This window comes from Sinohyriopsis cumingii, chromosome 5, assembly GCF_028554795.1.
Source record: "Sinohyriopsis cumingii isolate HCF-2022 chromosome 5, ASM2855479v2, whole genome shotgun sequence".
Classification (NCBI taxonomy): domain Eukaryota; kingdom Metazoa; phylum Mollusca; class Bivalvia; order Unionida; family Unionidae; genus Sinohyriopsis; species Sinohyriopsis cumingii.
In genome coordinates, this window is record NC_142965.1 from 3,315,223 (window position 1) to 3,342,707 (window position 27,485).

A 27,485-nucleotide genomic window follows, 5' to 3' on the forward strand; every position below is an offset into this window, starting at 1 on the left:
TACTATCTGCTTTTCTAATAAATGTTACGGTATGCTTTGCTCCGTAAATAACTTTTCTAAAATGCCTGCAAAATCCAAATATATGAGATAACGGAATAGCACAAGAGAATTTTCTACGTATATCCCACAACATGGATTTTCTCGTGGCAAATCCAAGATTATAATCAGGATTAGTGCCGAGGGGAAGATCTTGGACAGTATTAATAAGGACTGGGGGGGCGGCGCGATCTCTAGGTTGTCCGATATCAAGCGGTCTATTATCGGGACGATCAGAATTATCTTTGGCAAACATCATACCCGGACCAGCTGATCTGGTAAAATCATCCGAGTATCTCGCTAGACCTATTATCGTTGTTGCTAAATCAACATCATTGGTAATTGACTCAATCTCTTTTCCATCAATCATGTAAGTGGCGCTCTTGAATAATGCCATAATACCGTTATTAACAAATCCGACTCTAAAATCTGCTCCATAGAGAGTAACGCCGTCATCTCTAGTAATTTCACCGGTAACTTCGATATATGCCTCAGATGGAAGAAAATATCTTGTTGTATCGTGAACTTGAATTTCCAGGCGATTATCAGTATTTGGTGTAACTGTGTCGTACGAGAAATACTGGAAATCTCGCACTGATGTATCCCTACCTACTGGTTCATCCATGTCAAATACTTCATTTGACACTTGTGAGAACATTTATTATTAATAATATCGTCTAAAACGAAGACCATCGCCTGAAACAAAACTTGTATTTGCTAGATTTGTCCTAGCAACATCCTGCGCTAGATTTGTCTTAGCAACTTCCTGTGCTAGATTTGTTATAGCAGCTTCCTGTGCTAGATCATTTATTTTTTTATTTGCCGCATCATTTATGGCCTTACTGACTTCGGGTGGCATTTCGCTGGTAATGGGTAATTTGACGGGTTGCTTTTTACGTACTAAACTTAATATTTTATCTTTGATAGCGTTGAAGCCTTTACTGGCCAAATTACCGATACCAGAAACAGCAGTCTCACCTATCTTTCCTATTGCTTTTAATCCTAGTTGTTTTACCATTGGTCCAATTTTAGGTATTACTCGCGTGACAAGACTTCCAATGATATCGCCAAATCCATTGCCGTGAATATATTTGTATACTGGCAATCGAGAGTTTACTATGCGGACCTGATTAGGTCTGCGTTGATGTTTATGAACAATCATGTTATTTCAATTGTATTGATTTAATCGATGAGTTCATCGACAAACTCTTTATAAATGTGAGAATCGATGATACCACCACGGAATAATCGCTGACAAATATCTGATGCTTCGTTGACTATCTCACGGGAGTTATTTCCGGCTCGCTTTCCTCCGATTAATACTTCGAGGCGAGATACATCATTGACAACACTGTCGGGACAAACTGAATATCCACTTCCTGTTTTTTTTGTTTCTGGAGATTCCAATGGCGTTGAGTAAAATATTTCGTCTGACGGCGATGAAGATGTCCCTGACGACGATAACCCTGACGACGATGACTTCGGTGGCAAATCCCCTATAGGACTATCTTGTTTAGGATATTTATCCTTTATAGTAAGATATGGGCTTATAGCAGCCTTTTCAAGAGGAGCATATGGTTGTAAAATAGAAACTTCTTCAAGTGATTTTACACGCGGGGGGTATGTTAATTTAGAAATAAGTTCCTCTGTGGGATTATAAAATTTTTTAGGACTAAACTTTTCAGGACTATCTTTTTTAGGTGTTATTAAAGTTGATGCTCTTGCTTTTCCATCTAATAACTTTATTCTGTAATTACCAACATCCAATGAAAATTTCCCAAAATCTTCATCAGAATATCTTACTGGTTTTCCTAAACTACCAAAATACATCATCGCATACCAATCAAGTGTGTTAACTTTATCAACATCAATTTCTTTTCGCAAAAAGAATCTTTTATTTTCCGTAGAATCATCCGCAGCCATTTGAACTACTGAATCATAGTTACCAAGTAAATACAACCTGCTTGTATTCAAATAATTATCCGCTGTTACACTAGGATCAATTTTAAACACAATACTAGCCGGTGATGATTTATATTCGGGTACAATTATCGGTTCATCACTCTGATCTTTTTTCTTTTTTGGTTTTCTTTCCTTTTTCTGAGGTGGAGTTCTTTCTTTTGGTCTAGCTCCTAATTCCTCTGGTTGAAATATTGGCTCCTGTGGTTGAATATCTTCCTGTGATGTTTCTTTTCTCCCTCGTTTTTTAGTTTTTTCCTTCTTCTCCTGTTGTTTTCTTTCTTTTTCCTGTTGTTTTCTTTCTTTCTCCAGTTGTTTTCTTTCTTCCGCTTCTTGCTTATTATATCTTTGTGTATCTCTTGCCGTTTCTAAAAATCTTCTGTAACGCGGATCCGCTGTCTTACTTATTGATGTTGTTTGTGTGTAAATTTTATATACCATATCATACCAATTATCGCGAGTTGCATATCTTTTTTTCCCCACTGCAGTCAAAAATTCAGTTCGACTACTAAAATATTCCTCCGCAAATTGGCCAATCTCATCTATATTATACAATGTCGAGAGGGGCTGCGATATTATTTCCCATCCCTCATCGGTGAAATTTTCTCTTAAATTATCGATATTAAACTTCCCTTTTATCATTGAGATTTTTCTTCCTCCCGGTTGTCCTCCTCCAGGTTTTCCTCCATCAGTAATTGCAAGTTGTTGCGCCGCTGCTGCTATTGCTAATCGCTCGGGTAATGTTCGTGATTGATCCTCAATACCTTTCAACATAGGAAAAATTCCACGTTTTCTAGCATCTGGATCTTTTTCGTCGCCATATACAACCTGCTCAATTGTTCCGGTCACTGGCTTCAACCATTTTGCCGAAGTTTCTGAAATTCCATGTTGCATATCTTCGTAACCACGAACATTTCTCTTAAATAATCGTTTTGTCGGAATTAGCTTCTTTAATGCCGCTAATTGATCTCGCGCTAATCTAGCAGATTGAGGCTCTCCAACTGTGCTAACTTTTCGACTCATCTTATTTTCAACTATATTGTTTTATTGTGAAATAAAATTAATATCCGCAGTCCGAATTTACAATCACAAACAAATTTTACAATACCCCCCCCCAAAAAAATGCTGTTTTTTTTTATGCCTGAAAATGCACTTTGGGTTGAAATTTTGCGGATTAATTTGCGCAGGAGGGTTTATTTTTGAAATCTGAGGCTTCTACGGAGAAATGTTTGGTGGGAGGGTTAATTTTATCTGAGCCACCTGGTCTGTATAACTTCCCTGCTGCTCACTGATATAAGCAGTCGACATACCAGCATCCTCGATTCCATTGATTTCAGCCTTTTTCTTTGCGACAGTGCCTTTCAACTTGACAACAATGTATTGAATGTAAGCATTAGGCCTTTTTAAGTTTAGCACTATGATCTTCAAATACCTAAAGTTCACCTGGATAAACGTCAACAACAACAGTAGACTCAGTCAATTCATTTTAGTGGTAAACCTGCTCACATCCACATCTACCCAGTGTCTTCGGGCTGAGAATCATCTGTAAATGTTAATAGACATTTTGCATTGCATTAAACGTACTTTAATGTGGAATCGATACATAATTGAGGAGTTGGTAAACATTTAAGCGCACGCAGCGCTTCAACAATAAGATGACCGCATATGGGATCATCCAACGGAGTTTGTACTCGCTCGGTGGAATAAAACAGTGGTTGTCGTCCGCGTAGGTTGCTAGTGACCTTAATGAAATAATTAATAATTTCAACTGGTAGTGCTAGACCCTATGAGCCATAATATATTGTTATGCTCTTGGTTATTATCACGCGTTACATTTTGAAACGCCAAAAACACAAGTGCTGATGCGGTAAGTCCATGATGAATACTTATCTGCCATGTAAACTGTCTCATAATACCAGTTGTTGGGTGTGCGTCTGAGGTATGTGCGAGAAACGACAGCGCTGACGACAGTTCGAAATTGCATAAACGATAACAAACCTGATCATTTAGTCAGTGAAAGAGTTTGACCAGGCATCAACAAAGTCAATACTGACAATTCAACTTTTCCATCAGTACTATATGTGGGGCAAACGGCATAGCTGACGTTGTTTTACCGAATAAGGTGAATGTGTATATGGCTTCAAAATAACCTTGAGAATATTTCTTCAAAAGACCCAAATGTGTGACTGAGGGGAATTGCACACGAAAACCTTAATGAATCAACAATGACGCTGTGCAAATCCATTATTGAAAGTTGGGTTGGGACTAGACATCAAAGAGTCTGGTATTCATGCCAGCAGGTTATGTGTCCACAATAGAATCCCGTGCAATTTGATCAAATTTAAAGGGTCTACTATCTGCTTTATCAGTTGAATGTTTAAAAAAGATCCTTATTGGGCCAGACGTTCTCGTATAACAATGTTTTCGATTTCCTTTCCATCGATGGATTAACGTGCACTGTTAAATAAAGCCATGATTATATTGCTAACAAATCTAAGTTCGACATTGGCATCGTAATTGTTACCACTGTTGGCACGTACTAGTTTTCCATCATTTAACAAGAATGCCTCACATTGAACGAAAAGTACAGACGTGACTGTACTTTCAAATTTTTTGTAATTGATTGGGGTCTCAAGCTGGGTATGAATAATACTGAAAATCTCGTATACTTAAAAGAGGCGCGCTCATATCAAATGTAGGACCAGATATATCTTCGAACCGAGTCATTATTTATACGTTATTGATCTTGTCTAATAATACCTTTTGCATGATGACTTTGGTGGCTTCACTACTCATATCCCTAATCGTAGTCCATTTCCCATTTGCTTGATTTACAATCACTCAATCTGACAATCATTGTTGAGCGGCTTCATTAATGATTTTACCAACCCCAGGTAGCATAGTTTATGTTGATGGTAGAGTAACCGCTTTTGATGCTGCTAGAGGAAACAAATCTTTGCAGTCGATCTAGAATTGATTGAATCGGAGATTTTATCGCGATGACATTCTCGTGTGTGGGCTCATTGGCTCGTATATAAATTTTAGTGTCTTTGCCGGTCAACAATTGATTCTTGATCGAATTGCTTCATTGGCCGATTCTACAAGGCCGACAGGAAGTTAAATATTATGTCAAGTGGCGCCAGTGCCTGCAAAAAGTTCAAATGAGTTGTTTGTGGGCGGACCACCAAGCTGTTTTCATCGGCCAACTTTACTACACTTGCAGCGATGCAAGTGCGATCAAAAGTGTGCGTAATTCACCAGCGGTAACAAGTTCAGAAAAAGTCACACTCCATTCTGTTTTCTTGGCTTGTTGTGTGCATGCTCAGAACGTATTCTGTTGGTTGGCATTGGCAGTTGAATCTAGAGAGCCAACCAAAATAGATAATCTTTAAGTAGCATCGCATGATCATGAAGACTCTCTTTCCTGGCTTTTCTAAAGTACATACAACGTGTTTTGAGACTCAGTATCCACTATTTGTATGGATTTGTGCTGGATTTGAATCTGGTGGTTTTTAGTATCGTTTAAACAAATTGTCTGCTCATCTTACAGTTTGTGATCTACGTTGAGTTGATTTCACATTTCTGTTGTGACTGTTTCCGTTATTAGTTCACACTTAGAAGATGTTAACAACATGGCTAACAGGAATCAAAGAGGTCGCCATAATAATAGAGACGACCCTATTTCTCGCCGATGATCGCCATCAACGGTCAACTATGACGTGTCATTACTGAAGATTTGGTCTCTGGTTAAGCTTAGTGAAGAACTTTACGGTCGAAGCATTAATTTCAGCCCGAAATTAAGGAAATCTCATCTAATTCGTTTATTCCTGGAACGTTCAACAACATTGAAAATGGTAGTCTGTCGGCTCTCAGAACAGATAATTTCGCTCATGCGCGACCGGATGTGCCTTTAACAGAGCCTAATGTTTTGACAGTGACGCGATTGTTGAGGACGGCGTTGGCGTTGCAAAATACGATGACTACTTTAGCTGAGAGTGTTCGCTCCTTTATTTGCTCTAGGTATATTGATACGAAGGAATTATGGACCAATCTGGCAGGCTATTCTTTAGGGAAAGCAGAATCATTGCTGATGGATGTTCCCGTCTTGGACAACAATGCAGCGCAAGGAGAAGACAACTTCCATCAATTCAGTGATGGTCCCAACATAATCTCAGAATCGTTTCATCGACAAGAGCCAATTTCATTAAAACGACCTATGGATACGCGGCGGAATCCTTGCCTTTCGTGGAGTGCGTCCGAATCTGCGTAAACAAATTCAGGTAGGTAACGACGTTAACCTGTCCTCCCTCTTAATCCATTCTTATGTCGGACCACATGGGACCCATCTACATCTTCGAAAGAAAACACTGACCCTCGCTTGAACTCTTTTGTCACTTCGCCGCAATTTATTCAAGCATTTGGCGTTACAAGAGTATCCTATGTCAAGCGCATCCCGATAGGCGCCCAGAGCTAGACTTGTATGAGCGAGATATTATTGATATGGTGTCAAGGTATGGCGGCATAGGCTTTTATGAATATCATAAGCTGTGTTTAGCCCAAGCTGGAGCACATCTCAAATATAAAAATGTGAAAGTTCATTGGTAAGTGAGGAACAATACATTGTTTCTTTCCATATTCACTAATTGCAGAGCAACTGCTTGTGAACTCTGCAAAAGCATGCTGCATTTTTCAACGTTTTGTCCAAATTTGGAAGGGAGAAAAAAAAACGTAAGACACCATGTTTGGGTCTGTTATTTTTGCGGTATTATGGGACAAAGGTATTGAGACAATCGCACATTCTATGTGAGAAATGTTCATTGTTTTCATTCATTCATCAATTTCATAAAAAGGTAGTGTGATATTTATTGTCGACTGATTGCTTAACATTTTCCTGTATATCCCAAATTTAAGATGTCCTGTTTTTCGCAGCACACGCTACCAAGAATGTTGCAAAATTTTCCCAAATCTAAGGGCGAGAAAACAACAACAGCAGCACCAAAACGCGTCTTGTTCTATCGACAGTCTAAACTGAGAGACTATTGGACGAACACTGTTACATTTTTTTATGAACCCATGTTTTGGCTATAGAATTCAGAGTTAACCATATGCAGGGTTATACAGTGCAATGCCACTTGAGTCATTGTAGAAAAAGCCGTGTGATTGTTTCTTTTCTGAAAACTGTATTTCTAATGTTAGAAAAAAACATTCCGTGACATATTGCAGTGCCAAAATAGGATAAAGTTAAGATACCTGAATTGTACAAGCTCAAGCTTTTATTTCATCCAAAGATTTACTGATGGAAGAAAAAAATTAGTTCTACAATTTTTTAGAATGTAAACTTTTGAAAACAATGACATGACAAACGGAACAGTTCGCGTAATTATGGTGACTACTGACCACAATTTTGGAGAGGTATCTTCAAACGGGAACATATTCCATTAGGGTATAACTCAAAAATACAACGATGAAGACAGTGAGAGTGAGAGAGAATCTATTTCCTACTTTAAAAAATATCACATGTTCGTTTGTTTTTATGGTATATTTTACTTATGAAAGTTTCAAAGAAACACTCATTCCACTTACGTAAAATAAGATAAGAATTCTTTATTTCAGACTACATAGTCCATGAATCTAAATTAAAATATAGATATAAAGAAAAATCATTGAAAACATAAAAGAACATATAGAACATAACATAATCACATCCATAAAAAATACACCATTAAAAAATATCACAAGAGTGAACTGAAGACTCATGTGATTAAAAAGTGATAACAGAATAGTTCATCCAAACAAGACGTGATGTATTTCGTAATAAGACTAATATAATTTTCATGAGTCGCCCATGGCGTGATCGTTTGTGTGTTAGTTTTATTGTTTGAAAAGTGACTAGTGGTCAGGTACAGAAAAACGCGTCTAATCATCTCGCCGTGCGAATAACAACTGAAACCAATTTGAAGCTAAGGCGGTGGAAAATATCGGTTATCCAATGAAGTCACTTACAATGTGTAAATGTGTAACACATTGTTTGGTTGAATATTCAGGGCAAGTAGTGTAGCGGCCATCCGCAGAAAAAAAAAATAATAATAAAATGTCTGACCTTGTCACTGTGCGAAAAGCTACTGAAGTCAATTCGAAGCAAACGCGGTAAGAAATTAAGTATAGCCAATTAAATCGTTTATGATGACTGGTGCATTGTTTTTTTCTAAGGTAGTGTGGCAAAATGATTCCAACGCAAGAGCGTTGTTTCCATTGCAGTGTAGACAGACTGGAGTGTATACTTACAATCCCTTTGTTGCGTAATGTACCATTTCTTCTTCCCACATCAATTATTAAACGGCTACAGTATTGACTCTCGTTTTGAAACTGACAAACGTTTTTAATCTCACTCAAACTTTTTGACAAGCACACTCACATCAATGGAGACAGAAGTGTTAGAGTTTTGAATGGCATGGTTTTTTGTTTGTTTTTTGTTTTTGTTTTTAAAAATTGTGACTCTGGGGTTTTTATGAAGTAAATAAACTGAAGTACAGTGAACCTCAAGGATGATGACCCAGACTGTCTGTCAATTGATGCGTGTATTTACTTAAGAAGAAATATGATCTCTAAAACACAAAGATATACGGCAAGCATGATTAGAATGAACACGACGACAGCTAACTGTAGTAACAGAGGGGGTGTTTTCCTTCACGTCCGTGTAACTTAGAGTTTCAACCCTCTTTCAAGACAAACACACCATTGGAATAGATTTCTGTCCACTAGTACAACCGGACTTGAGTCCCGCTGGCCCCTTGTCTCCTTTCCTCGGCCGGACATGTTCATGAATTAAAAAGTGCGACATTCGCACATAAAAGCGGGACTGTAGTGGCTCCATTCCTACAGTACCGATCAATTAAAAATCTCGACCTTCGAGATTTAACCAGTCGCGAAAGTACTAGTTGCGTAGGCGACTTAAATCCTTTAATTGATTGATTAATTGACAAACTTGGTATCCTTTGTAGGGTTTGAAATAAAATACTGAACAAACTTAAGCACTTTGCTATAAATAATTTCAGCAACAGACTAAACGACATAAATACCGTTACAACAATAGAAAGCCTTAAATCTTCCATCAAAAATAAATGTATCAAACAATAAAATTAAAGATTAACGATGACTAACCAATAAAACCGAATTTACGAAGGCAATGACTTGTGTAGAAATGTCTCTCACTTTGAGAAGGTATGCGGATGTAATCTGCCCTGCACCAACAACATGAAAATCAAAATGTATAAACAGAGAGGAACCTCAATTTAAAGTTCTTTTTTTTCAAAATCATTTCTGTTTCTTTTTTCGTTTCTGGAACATACCTAAACACTAATCAAGGTGGAAGAGGGGAAAGTAAGCATAAAAGCTTTGATATTTCTGAAGAATTGAGGGGATATTCTGGACGTTCTTAATCAGCTATATATGCTTGGACGGGTCTGTGGGATATCCACAAATAAAGAAGTAGAGATTTTTGGTCACGTTGCAAGTGTGTGCGTATTTTGGAAAATGGTAAAAAATTGGATAGACATTTTTCTCGTGACACTTGTAAAGTGAAGAGTCTGTGCAAGTGTCAAAAGCCAAAGTCATGTAACTTTTGTACGGCTTGTAAACATTTCCACTTTAGAAAATGTGAAGTATCACAAGTTATTATCACAAACAGAAGTGAAACATAGGGGCTTGAAGTTGTTGTTTAGTTGCATCCACTAAACTTCACAACTTACTTACTCTGTCTCATACTTTGGTCTTAGGAAAAATCACCTTTGTGCAGCAACAGTGGTAACAGCAGGAGGAGAAGCCGTCGCTGCTGTTGAAAAAGGGTAGTTCTTTTAAAATGGGTTTAGTATTTTTTTTAAAAACATATCAAATGAAACAAAAACGTGTGTTAAAACAGGGTTGGTAGACATCGTGGTCAGCGACAAAGCAGAACTGACTGAGAGAAGGAAAGATCGCTGCCGAGTAGCGTGGTTTTCCGGAGTACGTACGTGTCCTAACGGCACAGTACCGTCTGTAGTTCTCTTGTGGACACCAACTGTCTGAGGTTTTTTCGTGCAATTTTGTTATTTCGTGGTAGGGTTTGAATCGAAGGCTCGTCAAGATGCGTGAAGTGTTTAAGACGCACCATTGTCTTTCGCATAAGTCAGCCAGGGGTTCCAGTCTGTTTGGCTTTCACTTGGCTTTGTGAAATATATCAAGTCCTTGTCACAACATGAGTTAGAGAGGGTATATATACAGAGAGAACGAACTTGGTTAAATCATTTCTGAATCAGCAATCGAGATGAAACGATCGCACGATTTCAGCGAGAGAGAAGAAGAAGATAAGAGGCAGCGACGTGACGTATCGCCTCACACACGAAAAGAAGTGTTCGCTCAAATCAAAGACATGAGCGAACCTGAACCATCACCTTCCACGTGTGCGATCAGACAGAGAGAGCCTATTCCAATCCAAAGTCCACCGGTATCACCCGAAAGATTTCAAGGCCGACGTACCGCCGGAGAAAGCAGAAGGGTTCATCACCGAGGTGTGGGATTCTTTGTTAACCACACTGAAACGACAATGTGAAGCCAAAGAAGACGATCGCTTGAGACTTTCCGTTCATGACGACAGTTTCAAGTCACCCGTTTGGATCCAATTTGGCAGCCCAGCAGAATTTACACCTTCCAAAGAAGACATCGGCAAGATTCGAATGACAAGTTTCACATCACCGATGGAAAAGCGACACCGTTTATGACCCACGTGTCTCTTACTCAAGGGACAGGACGCAAAAAGGTGTTATTGGTGGACGACCTTCGCAGCACCAAAAAGAGTCTCGTCCACATTAACAACCTTCAAGACCAGATGTGTTTAGCCCATGCCATTGTGGTGGGACGAACGTATGCCGACAAGAACGACACGATAGAATGGAAAAGAGCCTGGAAAACTATTCAACACTCTGACAGAGCAAAACAACGAAGTGAAGCAGAACTCCTGGTACAACAAGCCGGCCTGTCCATAAACAGACCCTGTGGCATTCTTGAAATGCAAAAATTGCAAGATGTCCTAGCTCCACGCTACACCTTAAAAATGCACCCTCAAGAAGTGCGCGGGCCTCTGTTGTTTCGAGGCAAAGATTTCTAAGACGGAAAATACATTCACGTCTATTATCACGATGAAAATTTTGCTACCATTATCAGTATCACTGCATTCCTGGGATACAGTTATTATTGTGAGAAATGTGACTATGGCTATACCAATCGAAAGCAACACAAGCATTGTGGAACGAAATGCTCAGGATGTTTGGCCTCTCAACCCTATCTCGACGAAGGACAACCACGAGTGTATTGTCCAGCTTGTCAGCGCAATTTTGTCAGCCCTACCTGTTACCAACAACATCTAAAAACGCAAGGTTCACAGCAGAAAGTGCTTGTTAACTCTTGAGATTGTGCCCCACTTGTGGACAAGGCATAACTGCCAATAATGCCAAGGCACAATTATATTCAGGAAAGAAACGATGTCACATTTGTCACCAAATCGTGGACTTGGAACACCAATGCAACATTCAAAAATATCAAACACAACAAGAGGAAGATGACCAGAAGAAAGGGAATATTATCATTTTCGATTTCGAATGCATGCAAGGGACCGGCATTCACATTCCTAATTTCTGCGTGGCTCATCGAGTTTTCCTCACTTTTTCAATACCGACGCCAATCAACATGCCGTTCTATCCCCTTTGCCTGAGCCTCACTATTACGACCCGACAACATGCGTATCGAACAACGAGAAGCTTTCTACACTTGGTGCCAGGCTCATGCCTCGGACCCCTTCGACTTTCAGGAAAAAATGTTAAAGTGTTGTCGTTCCGACGTGGTCATTTTACGGCGTTGCTGTGGAAAATTTCGAGAACTGTTCATAGAACACGGAGGGGTAGATTCTTTGAAAGAAGCCTGCACCATCTCCAAAGCGTGTTCCTTACGATTCATGACCGAAAACACCTTGCATGTCATAAGCCCTCAAACGACGAACTTTGTCAAACGTTAATACTCGGTCAAAGCCCTACGCTGGTTACATTACTTGTGCGACAAGGAAGAAAAATCGATCCAACATGCTCGCAACGGAGGAGGCAAAAAGACCATTGGAATGTATTCGGTGGATGGCCGGGACTTAGAAAACCCCAAGATCGTGTACGAGTTTAACGGTTGCTTATTTCACGGCTTTTTCCTCTGCTACCCTGAACGTAACACTAAAAATCAGTTTTTACAACGAACCATGTAAGACTTGTACAAGACCACTTGCCGGAGTCACTTGAAGTAAGAACAGCAAGGATTCCAAGTGGTGGAAATGTGGGAACACGAGTACGATCACCGTTTGAAAACCGATCCCGAGTTTAAACGCATCGTAGAAAGTTACAAGTTGATGGACCCACTGAACCCGAGGGACAGTTTGTACATAGGAAGGACAAATACCACCTGTTTGTTGTACCAAGCCGACGAGGAGAGCGGAGAAGAAATCAGATACTTGGACGTGTGTTCGCTGTATCTTTACGTGTGCAAATAGTGTCGCTTTACTGCAGGGCACCAACAATTGCTGACGGAACACATCGATCTGGACAACATTCGACAATACGAAGGCTTGATCAAGTGCAAAGTTTTGCCTCCCACCGACTTGTACCATCCCGTGTTACCTCACCATTGCCAAGGAAAACTGATGTTTCCCTTGTGCCGTACTTGTGCCGAAACCTGTAACCAAGTCCAACCTTGACAGCACACCCAGGAAGAACGCGCCTTGACGGGAACATGGGTCAGCGTGGAATTGTTCAAAACTCTGGACATGGGATACCAACTGTTAGAGGTGTACTAAATTTACCACTTTCCCAAAACACAAAAATACCACAAGGGCGACGAGATTCAGAAAGGCATTTTCTAAGTCTACGTGGATGCCTTTTTGAAATTGAAACAAAAAGTCAGCGGCTATCCTTCTTGGCGTCACACTCCCGAAGATCAATATAAATTCAAAGAGAAATACCGGGAGCAGGAAGGCATCACTTTAGACCACATCGAGGAAAACGAAGGCAGGCGATTGTTTACCAAACTGATGTTAAATTGCTTGTGGGGTAAAATGGCTCAACGCCCGTGTTTACCTAAGACGGAATATTTGACAGAACCTTCCCGGTACTTCCAGATGATTCACGACAAAACCAAACACATGAAACACGTGGACGTCGTTCGTGAGGATTTGATCTTAGTCAGTTAAAAAGAAGATCTGGACTTTGTAGAAGCCTACGAATTTGGAAATGTCATCATTGCGGTTTACGTGACAGCCCATGCTCGCTTAAAATTGTACGAATCTTTAGAACTGTTAGGTGATAGCGTCCTGTACTTTGACACGGACAGTTGCATCTACATCGATCGCTCGGGTCAGCAACACACTGACATCGAAGGAGACCGTTTAGGAGCCTGGACAGACGAACACCCCGACGACAAGATTCTAAGTTTCGCTAGTGGCGGTCCTAAAAATTACGGCTACGAATACCGGCACCCACAAGGAGAAGTGCACACCGAGTGTAAAGTGAAGGGATTAACTCTCAGTTATCGCACCAGTCAAGTGGTAAACTTTTGCGTATTGAAAGAAGCCTTGCAGTCTGGAGAGGATGGAAACCTTAAAGTGACAATCCACGAACCGAACAAGATTGTACGTTTACCCACTCACCAAATCGCCAGTCGACCCTTGAAAAACCTGTATGAAATCGTGTACCAGAAGCGAGTGAGGCTTCCCAACCACTTCACTTTGCCGTACGGTCACGTCGATATTGGTCAGGATATAAAAAGTACTATATGCAAGACCGATAGTTCATTGTCACTACCAAAGTCAATCTACAAAAATGAATCTTTTTGAAACAGTAAGTATCGAGCGTAAGACTCAAATCGAACGAGAAGCTCAGGTGTGATCCTATGCCTCACGATCACATCGCCAATGCAGTACCACATCTTAGTTGTTTATTTACTAATACCATGACAAACTACGTGCAACCAGTGCAACTTCCAGGCCGCAAAACTTTACCTTATGGGCATACTAATATCACTCAGTATAAAAAGGGACGACTTCCAAGAACGACACTTCATTGCGAGGACAAGCGACAAGAAAGATGAATCACTGTACGCAGATGAAAAAAGAGAAGGAACAAACATCATTGACCTCTTTCACCACCATACCGTCACAGCAAAGTACGTCCAAGAAGGGAAAGTATTCAGTAGACCTAAAAAAGTATATTAGCATCTAAATGACTCAGACAGCGACCTCGAGAAAATATAGGACGACAACTTACACCTACACGGTGAAATTTAAAGACTTCGAAAAGTGACCATTAATATGGCATACGTTGTACCTCCATGGGAAGAAGATGATGACTGCACTTGATCTGCATACCGATAAGTGTACCTAGCACGATGGACATAACAGCAGATTTACGTATGAAAGGGAGTACGTGATGGGAAACATGTACGCTGGGATACAAATGGTACCTGACCAGATTTTTAACAACGTGTGAGACGGATATAGAGAGAAACATGAACTTTGTCCTATTTGATTGGTTGTTACTTGCTTTGTTTTAGCTTTTTCTTATAAATGAACATTAATTGTAAATACGTTCCATATGAAGTGATTTTAGAAAGGAGTGAACTTTAATTTTAAACAGTAGTTTACTATAGCCAAGAACTAAATAACTCGTAAATAGGTTTGTTTCATGTCCAAATGTTTATGTATTAAATGAATAGTGCTTAGACAAAAGCACAGGCCAGAGAGCCCATGTATATACTTGAATGAATGTTTTGAACCCATACAACAGACATTTATTTTTCGAGTCTCTGTTCTATCTGTAAGTCTTTCTTTAGAACATTTCTGTCCTCTTTTCTGTGTGTTTGGATGTGTATTTGTTTGTTTCTGTATGTCTATGTTTAACCCTATCGACCCTTTGTTACTACAAATACAATTCACCCTATAAAAAGCTTTGACCCTATAAACCCCATGACATCACCAATGTTCAATTCCCATTGACCCAAAGGTGACATTCCCATGTTAAATTCCCATTGACGCCAAAGTGCAAACCCCATATTTTAACGTTCAAATCCCATTTACGCTAAAGTGCCCCACTATACTACTTAAATTATATAGCTTTTAATCATAGGGATGCCTTCGTATATTGATATCACACGTAAGTAATTCGACTAATGCCTACTTCAATAAGAATATGAACTATATAACTTTTAATCATGGAGATGCCTTCGTATATTGACATCACATGTACATAATTTGACTAATGCCTACTTCAATAAGAATATGAATTATATTTCTTTTGATTCATATTATTACGTTAACATTTGCAGATATCTTTTTCTTCCTGTGGAGATATTTTAGTTTGTAAATTAACCTGCTTACGTTATTTGCATTGATCAGCATTTACATAGTATTTAGTTTCGTTTCTTATAATGTTTCTTTGTGTATTGTATGTTATAGATGATGCTATTTTGTTGTGTATTCTATATTATAGATGATGTTATTTTGTTGTGTATTGTACTGTCCGCCAATCAATTCAATTAATTGAAAAGTATATCCTTACAGTCCGGTTGGCCTGTTGAAATGAATAAAGACCCTTCTTTTTCTTAAGTCGACCGGAAAAGATACTGACATTTTCCCTTCGCAAAATGAAAGCACTTTCTCTTTATTTAAAAGGGATCGTAATCCTTATCTCTTGCATTTAACATTGCCATATAGTGCGTTTCTCTAAAATCCCCAATCCGAGTCTGGGATTGCCATGTTAATAAATATAGTAAAAGTTGTATACATTATCATTATTATTATTATTATTATTATTATTATTATTATAATAACAGAACTTATTTTTTTCGTATATAACACTATTTTTAATTTCATTTTCAAAGTTATTGATTCCTTCGGTTGCCCTAATGTTTACCCTATGGCGCAAGTGCTGCGGATGTATGTGTTACTTTCCAAAACCAGTCCATTTACTTGAGTACTTACGGAAAAGGAAACCAGCACTCAAAAAAATTAAGTTGTACTCAAGACTTAACATTAATCAACTTTACACCATACACCGTGTTTAATCCCATAAACATCTGTCTGATCGCAACTGTATTTTAGCATGCACCGATGGAAAATAGGTAATTTCAATGCCCTTTTCTATATATCTCAATATTGGAATGCATACCTGCTATTCCCGAAATGAAAATAACTGTAGCTGTATTTAACTTTGTCTTGCATTCATGATCTGCCTTTTTAATAGCAGTAGTCCAGATTGAGAGAAAACGAAAAGCAAAACAAGTCCAAGAACTTTTTCATTTCTTGTTAACTAGACTAGGAGTTTAATAAGGATGGATGTGGTAATTGTGTGTTTTGAAGGAACGATCAGATGTAATAGTGTGCATGAATTTGATAGTAATATGAAAAGCACCACGAGGATCGGGAAGTCAAACATTAGTATTAGTACATTAGTATTGTTTGGCTTCTTAAGGCAAATATTAGAATGATTCATCTTCAAAACTTCATACATAATGCACATTGTCAACTAAATGACTACCTACCATTATGTTTGTTCTGCTTCCTTCTGTGTTGGTGTCGTTTCCGTCAAAATGTAAAACGTAGTATTTTAACGGAAAAACATATTGTAGGAAAAGCACAGATGATTCAACAGACAATCGCGTAAATTAAACGAGATTGTGACTTCTTCAAAATCTTAATGACTCGTGCTTGTTTTGCAAGTCCATATCTTCTTTGAAGATGCTGTCAATTTAGTAGATACAAATTTTGCTAATATTTTGTCTCCCAATGTTTGTGCTTGAGGAACTTAAGGACGTTTGGGCATTTTGTGATGCATGGCTGACCCTAAAAACGTTCATACAATGTTTGTGATACTTGTCGACCTATGCTCATTGAAAATCCTCTCATCGAACGTGGAACTGTCGCAGAACTCGTCTGATGTTGGTATTTTCAGAACGCAATTGATAATCCCATAAATTAGACGCATCATAGCTATTTCTTCGTGATCAAATATTTTGAAAATGCATAGCGTTTTCCTTTCTTCAGCTTTAGGTTTGCTGGATTCGTTAAAGCAATGCACTTATTATAGGACGAATGTTGATACTGCATTCAGACTTTCCAAAAGACGTAGAAGGCTTTTTATGGGTATACAGGAAATTTAAATCAGTACATATTATTAGTACCCCTCTTAATCTGTTCATTATTTTTTAAAATCTAGATGTGCATTAGAAGTTGCAAATATCATTTTGTAAAATGTAGAGAAATACATAAGCTCAGAAATACCGTTATTTATTTGTTACTGTACATTCTCGCCTATAAGTTGAGCTCAGCTGCAAACTTCAAGACCAAAATCTGCCTTTGAACAAAGCACTTTGTTAGGAGTATTCCTGATCTGCCAGCCCATTATGGGAGGGCTGATAAGGGTCTATGTTGTTTGCAGTTTTTACACTTTTATACGCGAGTATATACGGTATGAAAGTTGTTAGATACGTACTCGATTCGTAAGTGCATATATGGTTATGAATTTTCTGTTGTTTTTTTTTTTTGTTGTTGTCTTGGGGCTTAACGCCATTTTTCAGCACACGATAGGCTATACATGGTGGCCAGTATTAATGGTGGAGGAAGAACCCGGGAAAACCCCAGAAAGAACCACCGACCCACGAGAAGCTACTGGCAAGCTTTCTCACATACCCACATTGGCTGAATCCTAGACTCGAACCGCCGCAGACAGAGGTGAGATGGCAGTGATCCGTGAATTTGCTGTCATATTTGACAATTTTCATTCGTGTGTACCTCTTTCTTTGTATTGGTCTTAAATTCTATATGATTGTCACTTTGTGTTTTCCAACCTTAATGGTATAACGGTACCAATTGCGCAAGTCCAGGTGGGCGGAGCTTAAGGTGTATGGAACATTGTATTCAGAATTAAAGAACAAAACTAGCTGTGATTGGTGCATCATGTAAGACTTGTACTTTCTGTTTGGCTTAAAAAGAAGTTGAGCCTCTTGGCAACATGTGAGTTTGTGTTAATTTCTATCTAGATCATATTTTGTATTTTTTATGATTTTTTTAAAATATGGTACACATGACTGAAAATGTGCTTGTTGTGACTAGATAACTCTTACCCCTGTCTAGTTCCAGTAGAGTTATCTCTCTTAAATGCAATGGAGTACCTGGTTATGTCATTGTCAAATTGACAATCTAGCAATGTTCTATATGACAGCGTGTGACATGCATGCCCAAGTAGGACAGAAAGTATATTTATTTCACAAAACATTAGCATTGAGGTATATGGAAAAACAATTGGTACCGTGATACCTAAAGGAAAGAATAGCCTCACAGTGTTTCCATAGAAACGCATACATGTGGGCGGCATTTATGAACTATACTAGTTTGATGTAGGAAAACAAATGTATGCTGAACACTTTTGGTCAAATATTGAAAGTTCTTTAGGAATAAAATGCATGAAATCTTTAGAAAATAGCACAAGATGGCTTTGGATGGGGACTTTTGATAACTATAGCTATGATAGATATAGACTTGTGTTACCTGATGCCTTTATGTATGTGCTGTTACCTCCTAGATTGGAATGCATGCAACAAAATAAGTTATGTAAACATAATATAGTTGATTTTGGCCAAATATTGGCTATTGTACCTGCAAAAGATGAAAAATCATGTGCACAAAAACAACTATCTTGTTCTTGTAAGGCATGCCATAAACCAGGATAGAGAACATTCTAAGTACACTTGTAGATAGATCACTTGTACCATGTGGGATGTTCTGGCATGAGTAATTTTTAGGTAATTTATTAAGGATTTGGTATTCCTTCCCATTTTGATTTGAATTGTCCTGCTCTAATTGTCCCTTTTTTTTTTACACTCTCCTGCTTTGAAATTGTTCATGTAGTTAGTTCAGTTCTCTTGCATTCCCTTTTGTTGAAGTAGCAGTGAATACCAACAAACAAGAACAGTTTCCTTAAGTCAGCATTTCCCATTGGCACTTGTATAAGCCCAATTATAATCTACTATTGACTTTCAATTAATCCTATTTCTTTCTGTCAAGCTGCTCCTGTGGAATTTCCATGTTTGGTCCAACATTACAGAATGATAACCATTTTAGTCACACAGTGCGTATTCATTCCATTCAAATCCACACTGTTCTTGAAACTTTGCATCCCATTGCAAGAATCCAAATTGGCATGAGATGATATCTGCATGGTTATGGAAGGCTGCACTCTACATGCCGGCATTGTAGAAAATATGAACTATGTGATATGAAAGAGCTGCGTCATCTTAGAAATTAAAATTACATGACTCTTGAGGTCTCCACTAAACATAGGAGTCTAAATGTTAGGTTCTCACTTTGTCAGTAATGTATTTTGAGATAATTTAATTGCAATGAAGTTAATACAGGTTGTTGATGAACTCATCTATATTACATGGATAATGTATTCAAGGTTACCACACCTTATGTATATCATTCAGTTATCTCCCTTACACCAGTCATAACATTTCAAGGAAATAAAATCTCACATTTTCAGTGACTGATTATGAAAATAAAGAGAAGATTTGTGAAGTATTATATTAGCCCTCAATCTTGATGCAAATGTAAGTAGAAGCAATTTGATAATTTCTCACAGTAAAGTTTACAAGTTTAAAAACTGATAAGGTATGTTCTGCTTGGCTCTGAGATAAGTTTCTCTCTATCTTATGCCAATTATTATTAAATTCTTATGTAGAAGAAATATACTTTATATGTATCTATATTATCTAAATTATTCTCCCTTTTATATTAGATGGAAATGAACACAACTTCACTTGAAATTTGGGTCCTGTAAGGGATGTTATAGCACAGTTGCCTTTGGGCTGTCCTTGGACCTGTTGGGCCCTTCCCAATATATTTGTCCAAGGTAAGGTCATCAAACTTTCACTTCTCATTTTTCGCATTGCTGATTTTGCCACCTTTAATTCCTTTATCATAAGCTACCTCTACCTTTTAGATAAACACTTTCCTCCTGTTTTTAACTCCATTTGATGTGCTATACTTAATGTTTATATTTGGCATTTTTCTGTATTTTATTCCCCTAATTTCACCTCCCAATCCAAACATAACCACTTAGAAGCTGCGATTTACTATATTTGGTGACTGACTGGCTTATTGAAACAATTTTATTCACATTACAAAGGAGGAAAGCTTACTATTTGTGTTACAAAGAGGATGGGTAGGTGGACCTTTGTGTGAGGACTGCTGGTTAGTGACCTCTTGTATCTGTAGATAGTGTAAAGTGGTCAAAGCTTATACTTTATAATAAGATTTGGTCATGTCCACCTGTCTCTGATGTTAAGTTCTGCACCTACCAAACAAATATAAATTCCTTTCTTTTAGGTGAATTGTACATTTTGAAGTAGGACAGGTGCATACTATTTGGTACATTGACCTTTGACCTAGTTATTACATAATATGATAAAATGTGATTTATCCCATATCACCTATGTGAAGTTCAATAATTGCTGATATGAATAAGATACAACTCATAGTTGAAAGAATTCATTTTATTTCAAAAGATGATTTTGATGGTGAAGCAAAAGTATGAAAACAATAGTTCAAACAGCTCAATGACATTTCTATACACATTCATATAAGACATAGGTTAGTACCTCATCAAATTGTTTTTCACAAGTGAGACTAAGTATATTTGTTACTTATACAGTCCCGAACTATTTCACAGATTATTGGAAAAATTAAGGTTTGCTATAGGTATAACGGTACCAATTGCGCAAGTCCAGGTGGGCGGAGCTTAAGGTGTATGGAACATTGTATTCAGAATTAAAGAACAAAACTAGCTGTGATTGGTGCATCATGTAAGACTTGTACTTTCTGTTTGGCTTAAAAAAAAGTTGAGCCTCTTGGCAACATGTGAGTTTGTGTTAATTTCTATCTAGATCATATTTTGTATTTTTTATGATTTTTTTAAAATATGGTACACATGACTGAAAATGTGCTTGTTGTGACTAGATAACTCTTACCCCTGTCTAGTTCCAGTAGAGTTATCTCTCTTAAATGCAATGGAGTACCTGGTTATGTCATTGTCAAATTGACAATCTAGCATTGTTCTATATGACAGCGTGTGACATGCATGCCCAAGTAGGACAGAAAGTATATTTATTTCACAAAACATTAGCATTGAGGTATATGGAAAAACAATTGGTACCGTGATACCTAATGGTTAGTAGAGATCGAATGATTTGCATGGCATCAATAATACATAGTCACGCAAACATGTTTTGAAAGTTAAATTTAAATTCATTTGTTTTTAGCTTGAGGTGCTGTTTTTTTCTTTCTTCTTGCAATCCAGAAAACAGATTTTTCATGTAACTAGAACTTATTAAATAAAACAAATTCAAAATACATTAACACTCTCTCCGTCTCCTCTTTCAGATATATTTGAAATGAGCATTTAGTATTTTCTATTAAAAAAAGTGCTTGTATTACACAGAAATGAAATAATTCTTTATGATTGCATCATAACAGATAATTCATAAATCTTTTTGTTTCTAAATCTGTGGTACATGTTTTATCAGGATGCAGAACGTATAAGCTCTAACTCATTTATATTGTTATTTTTGAAAACAATAGTATGTTTCCGTTTGTAGCGAATGACCTGGCATGCATGTAGCTCAAATCCATAAGGAAGCGGCCAACATAAGCAGCGAATTATTCATCCCCAGTCAATCGAAAACAGTCTCTAAAGGGTCAGTGGCCATTTTACACTTTTGGCTGCTACATTACTTCAGTATTTTTCTGCTTTGGTAACTGTTTTATTCCTTTTCTTTCTCCAAAACATCTGAATAATATAATACAACAGATCAAATTATTTATGTCTATAATTGTTATTAGAGGCTTGGTTAGCCTTATGGGGTTAGCGATGGTTGTTTGTCTGGCTGTTCTACAAAATGAAAAGTCTAGAAGACTTACACGAACTTGGATTTACCGTGGCTGCAATGAAAAGGAATGAGGAGCATAACGTTGAAAAAGATCTGGACAATAATGGGAGAGGCGGAAGAATGTCTAGGAATCAGAGGCGTAGCTGGGGGGGGGGGGCAGGGGGGTACATATGTCCCCAGGCGCCAAGGTACAGGGGCGCCAAAATGAGGCTTACAACGTTACATTATAATAAGTAAACAAGGGTAATATTCAAAAATGTGATTAAACGGGGAGGGGGCTGGGGCGCCAATTTTATAGTTCGTCCCCGGGCGCAAAATATCATAGCTACGGCTCTGCTAGGAATGCAGTATATGGACAAGACATTGGGAGATTGCGGGTACGCGGCATGTTGCTAGAATTGGTGCAAATTTGTGGTCTGTCACAAATAAGATAATTGTATGATATATATATCGTGTAAATTATCAGATTGCGAAATAACCAACTGTTTAAATTAATATCATGTGCTTGTGCGACTTTCATTTTTCTGCTGACACATTCAGACTTTGTGAATATAATACAGATTATTTTTCCGTAAATCAACCATGTTCTCGAACTGTCCCAAAATAAGTCGCTATATCCTGTGGAAAAAAAAACAAGTATAATCACTGAATTTTAATTTTATGATATTAATGTCTTTGCATGGTTATTTTTGTATACAATCTACGCTACTCTTCATATTTCATAAATTAAATTCTAGTCAAATCTAATTTGTTCAGCCCCCAAAACGAGAACGCCGCCGCAGTGCAGTGGATGATATAGATCCAGCAAGAGAGAACACTACCATGAATAAAGAAGACAAACATATACATACACCAACTGGGAATGGTAAATTTCTCTCCCTTTTTCTCAATGGTTTTTGTTGCTTACAGACTGTCAGTCTCTACACTGGGTTATTATTAAATGAAAAGATTTTATGAGTACTATAAGCCATTGGTCTAGTCTGTAACCGTACTATAGACCACCGGTATAGTATATACCAGTATTATAGGCCATCTGTCTAGTTTGTAAGTACCACAGGCCATGTGTCCGGTCTATATGAGTACAACAGGTTATGTGTCCGCTCCATATCAGTACTACAGGCCATCTTTCTAGTCTATATCAACAATTTATGCCACGTGTCCAGTCTATGTCAGCGCTACAGGTCATCTTTCCATTATATGTCAGTACTACAGGCCATGTCTCTAATCTATATCAGCACTTTAGGTCACCTTTCCTGTCTACATTAGTGCTACAGGCCATCCGTCCAGCCTATGTTAGTACCTCAGGCCATCTGTCCAGCCTATGTCAGTACTACATGTCATCTGTCCATTGTATGTCAGTACTACAGGCCATGTCTCTAATCTATATCAGCACTTTAGGCCATCTTTCCTGTCTACGTAATTGCTACAGGCCATCTGTCCAGCCTATGTCAGTACCACAGGCCATCTGTCCATTATATTGCAGTGCTACATGTCATCTATTCATTTTATATTAGTACTACATGAAATCAGTCCGGTCTATACCACTAATATAGACCATCTTCTCCAGTCTATATCAGTACTATAGGCCATATCATGTCCATGTCAGTGCTACAGGCCGTCTGTTGATTTTATATTTGTACTACATGATATCTGTCCATGATATACCAGTAATATAGGCCAGCTGTCCAGTCTACAAAAGGACTCTAGACCCTTTTCCCAGTCTATGTTAGTGTTACAGGCATTCTGTTCAGTCTATGTCAGTGTTACAGGCAATCTGTTCAGTCTATGTCAGTACTACAGGCAATCTGTCCAGTCTGTGTCAGAACTACAGGCATTATGTCCAGTTTGTATCAGTGCTACAGGCATTCTGTCCAGTCTATGTCAGTGTTACATGCAATCTGTCCAGTCTATGTCAGTACTACAGGCAATCTGTCCAGTCTATGTCAGAACTACAGGCATTCTGTCCAGTCTATGTCAGCGTTACAGGCAATATGTCCAGTCTTTGTCAGCACTACAGATAATTTGTCCAGTCTATGTCAGTACTACAGGCAATCTGTCCAGTCTATATGCGTACTTTAAGCCATCTCTCCAGTTTATGTCAGTACCACATGACATCTGTCCAGTCTGTATCAGTGCTACAGGGCATCTGCCCAGTCTATGTCATTCCTACAGGCTATCTGTCTAGTCTCTATCAATACTACAGGCCATCTGTTCGGACTATATCAATAATGTTGGCCATCTGACCAGTCTGTGGCAGTACTTTAGACTCTTTATCCAGTCTATGTCAGTGTTACAGAGCATCTTTCCAGTCTATATCAGTACTATAGACCGAAATAACAGGTAATTTTTTTTTGAAAATAAAACATACATAAATCGGTACTCGCAATATTAAAAATAATGGTCCGGTTACAAGGAGATAGGAAAGATTTCTTTGTTTTTCAGAATCAATAATTAACTGGCACACTGACCTAATAATTTCTACGTGATTACGTTTCAAAGAATTCCTATATTAATCCAGATTTAAGCCTATGAATATATATGATGTACACGCAACTGAGCAAATGTTCGACAGCAACAAGAGAATAAAATAGAAGAAATGAAGGAATAAAACAAAACAAAGGAAAAATTCTATAATGAAAAAACAGCTATGTTATAAAATAAAAATAAAAAGACGAAAACATTATGTCCTCTTATTGCAGTTTTCAAAATGTCCTGAATTGGGTTTTACATCTAACAGCCCTCGTCTTAGTTTCAGAAACTATTCTTGTAATTTGGCGGGATCAGTTAGGGGAAGCTGCTCATAATTTGAATTCCCATCTTCGCTCATGTTTCTGTTTAATCATTCAGTACTTGATAGTAATCACTGCAAGAAAAGATCAAGTTCTGGAATTATTTCGGGTCTGTCACTAATAAATTGCTCATAACCAGGATGTGTTCAGACAATCTAATGGCCTACATATCAGGAAAAAGCATTCTCAAAATTGTTTTAGTCACGTACTCCATTTTAGTTAAAAATCCCACGATTTTGACACTCGTAAACAAAAAATATTTACTCTTGATAATTATTTAAAGGCAATGTTAGTAACTAACAATGTAAATGAATATCCATTTCCTCTTCTCTTGCAACAAATTTAAGGACTTCGATGCATTTTAGGTATCACACATGACACAGCGGACATATTTGTGGTTGGGGATCATTGCTCATTATCTTATCTTCATGTGATTTTGTCACAGATAGAAGTAAATGGAGGGACATCAGTGTTGAAGACTTCATGATAATAAGTGAGCCCAATACCTTAGCTAAACATGCAGTACGGGTTTCAAAATATTTAGATAGAATGGATGATTGGAGGATTTCCGTACCATGAATGTACGCATTTAAAAAAAATAACCTCGTGTAATCATTGAATGCACTCCTAACAGTAATATTTACAAATATTCCAGACTATAAATAAATTATTACTCTGTGTGAAGAAAGATTCCAACCAGAAATGTTTGGTGCCGTCATTGATTCTCTTTAATATACACAGGTGGCGCTGTATACACGCGGTGGGGAAGAACAACCTGCCCAGACGACATCGATATCGAAATAGTTTATTCAGGTCAGTACAATCTGTACTTCAATCTGTATTTCGTAAGCTAGATTGATAATATTTACTACACATGATTTTCAACGCCATAGTTTTTGCTTTCTTTTCCATCTAGGTATCTCTGCCGGCTCGTGGTATGACCACACTGGCGCTGCAGGCAACACGCTTTGCCTTCCACATGAACCAATATGGGGCACCTACACAGCCGGCCTGGAGAATTATTCATTCATGTATGGCGCCGAGTACCAGGATCCAAGTCTCTTCAAACGGACAAATGCCGAAGCACTCTTTGATCATAACATGCCATGTGTCGTCTGCCGGAGTAGGCTGAGGACCTCCACCATTATGCTTCCAGCGATAAATCGTTGCTTTGGTGACTGGCATGTGGAATATCACGGCTATCTGATGGCGGGACATCATGCCCATAAGGCGTCCACGGATTATATATGTGTGGACCAGGCTCCAGAGGCGGATCCCTTCGGCTTTTGGGTTGAGAACGGTCGTCTCCTGCACAGAGTGGAGGCCATATGTGGCTCACTACCGTGCCCACAGTATGTGCAGGACGAGAACTGACCTGTGCAATTTGCAGCAAATAAATATACACAATTTATCTTGTTATGCTCGTTTCAGAACAGCTTACTCAACATAACTGACAATATATACTTTTTTGAATAAAGACGAAACTTTAAAACTTAAATGCTGAAGTTGTCCTCGTCTGCTACAAATAGATCTGCATGTATGCATACAATTTACCTCTTACGGTCGTTATGGAGGAAACAATAATTGGACTACGGGAAACACAGGATCAAAAATCTGATTATAAAATCCTCATTTAAAACTGTTGATCTGTTACTACAACGTGGTGTGTGTGTGTGTGTGTGTGTGTGTGTGTGTGATTTGGATTGTTAACGTAGCTTTAAAAAAAATTTCAGTCATGTCGCTACGATGTCTGCATTGTGACAGTTTATAGTGATGTCTGGCTCTGGGGCATCATGCCGCAGACATGTAGCATGATGTCCCACCCAGTGACATTATCCTGACACCAGGTCGACCAGTCCTAACACTAACCTCTTAATCCTGAGCGCCAAGCGAGACAGCTGCTAGTATACAACGTGGTGTAAAAGACAGAAAATGCTCTCTCTCTCTCTCTCTCTCTCTCTCTCTCAATTTATTCGAAAATGTACTATCATCATATTTACTTCGAAAACGTTTATAACGTGTATAAGTAGTATACAAGTGGGGCTTTTGCATTATCGTCAGCTTTGGGGCAATCTCAGCCTCGTCTTTACTCTCGACGATAGTTTAGCCCATATGTGACCAATGCACGTTAAGTTTTTCCGCGGGAGTGAAAGCACCCTACCCACGTAACGTGAGTGAGCAAGTCACTAGGGTTGGAAACTCATCCAGATGAAATTCCCCTACATGGTTGTAAAAAGGACAAACCTCTGCCTTTGATATTACTCTGTTGTGATTGTAGAAAGGAAAATTCCGCAGAGGTATGTACTTATTCAGGCAACCCTATGGTAACTAGTAATGTACAATGCGAACAGACGCAGGTAAATTAATAAATATAACAGTTAACAACTTTATTTACAAAATCTCTTAATTGAATTTTCTTCACAGGAATACTACACAGTGCAGTACAGTTTATATAACATGTCTTGAGTTTTCACTGACAAAAGAGGAAAATGATGTGATGGCATCCAACCTAAAATGTAACCAAAGGTCGTATAAGCAGCGTTATAAGCAAGGTTTTGCAAACAGATCAAACTCTGGCAAGTATGTCTAGGAAGCTGTATGGCATTGGGACGCAACAAGTGCAAAGCTGTCTGCTTTGGAAAATATTAACCATGTTGCAGAACATGCCACTATGTGTATTATAAAACACAGACACAA

General features: G+C 38.3%; 1 protein-coding gene across 1 annotated transcript in view; it reads left to right on the forward strand.

The window, feature by feature from the left end:
- The window catches only part of LOC149798536 (uncharacterized), a 106,536-nt gene extending 80,250 nt beyond the window's left edge, over positions 1-26,286 (forward strand). The window contains exons 3-4 of the mRNA XM_089957348.1: positions 25,530-25,601; positions 25,705-26,286. Of these exons, the coding sequence (XP_089813474.1) occupies positions 25,530-25,601; positions 25,705-26,162 (530 nt within the window). The 3' untranslated portion in view covers positions 26,163-26,286. The remainder of the gene's footprint in view (positions 1-25,529; positions 25,602-25,704) is intronic.
- The last annotated feature ends 1,199 nt before the right edge of the window (positions 26,287-27,485 follow it).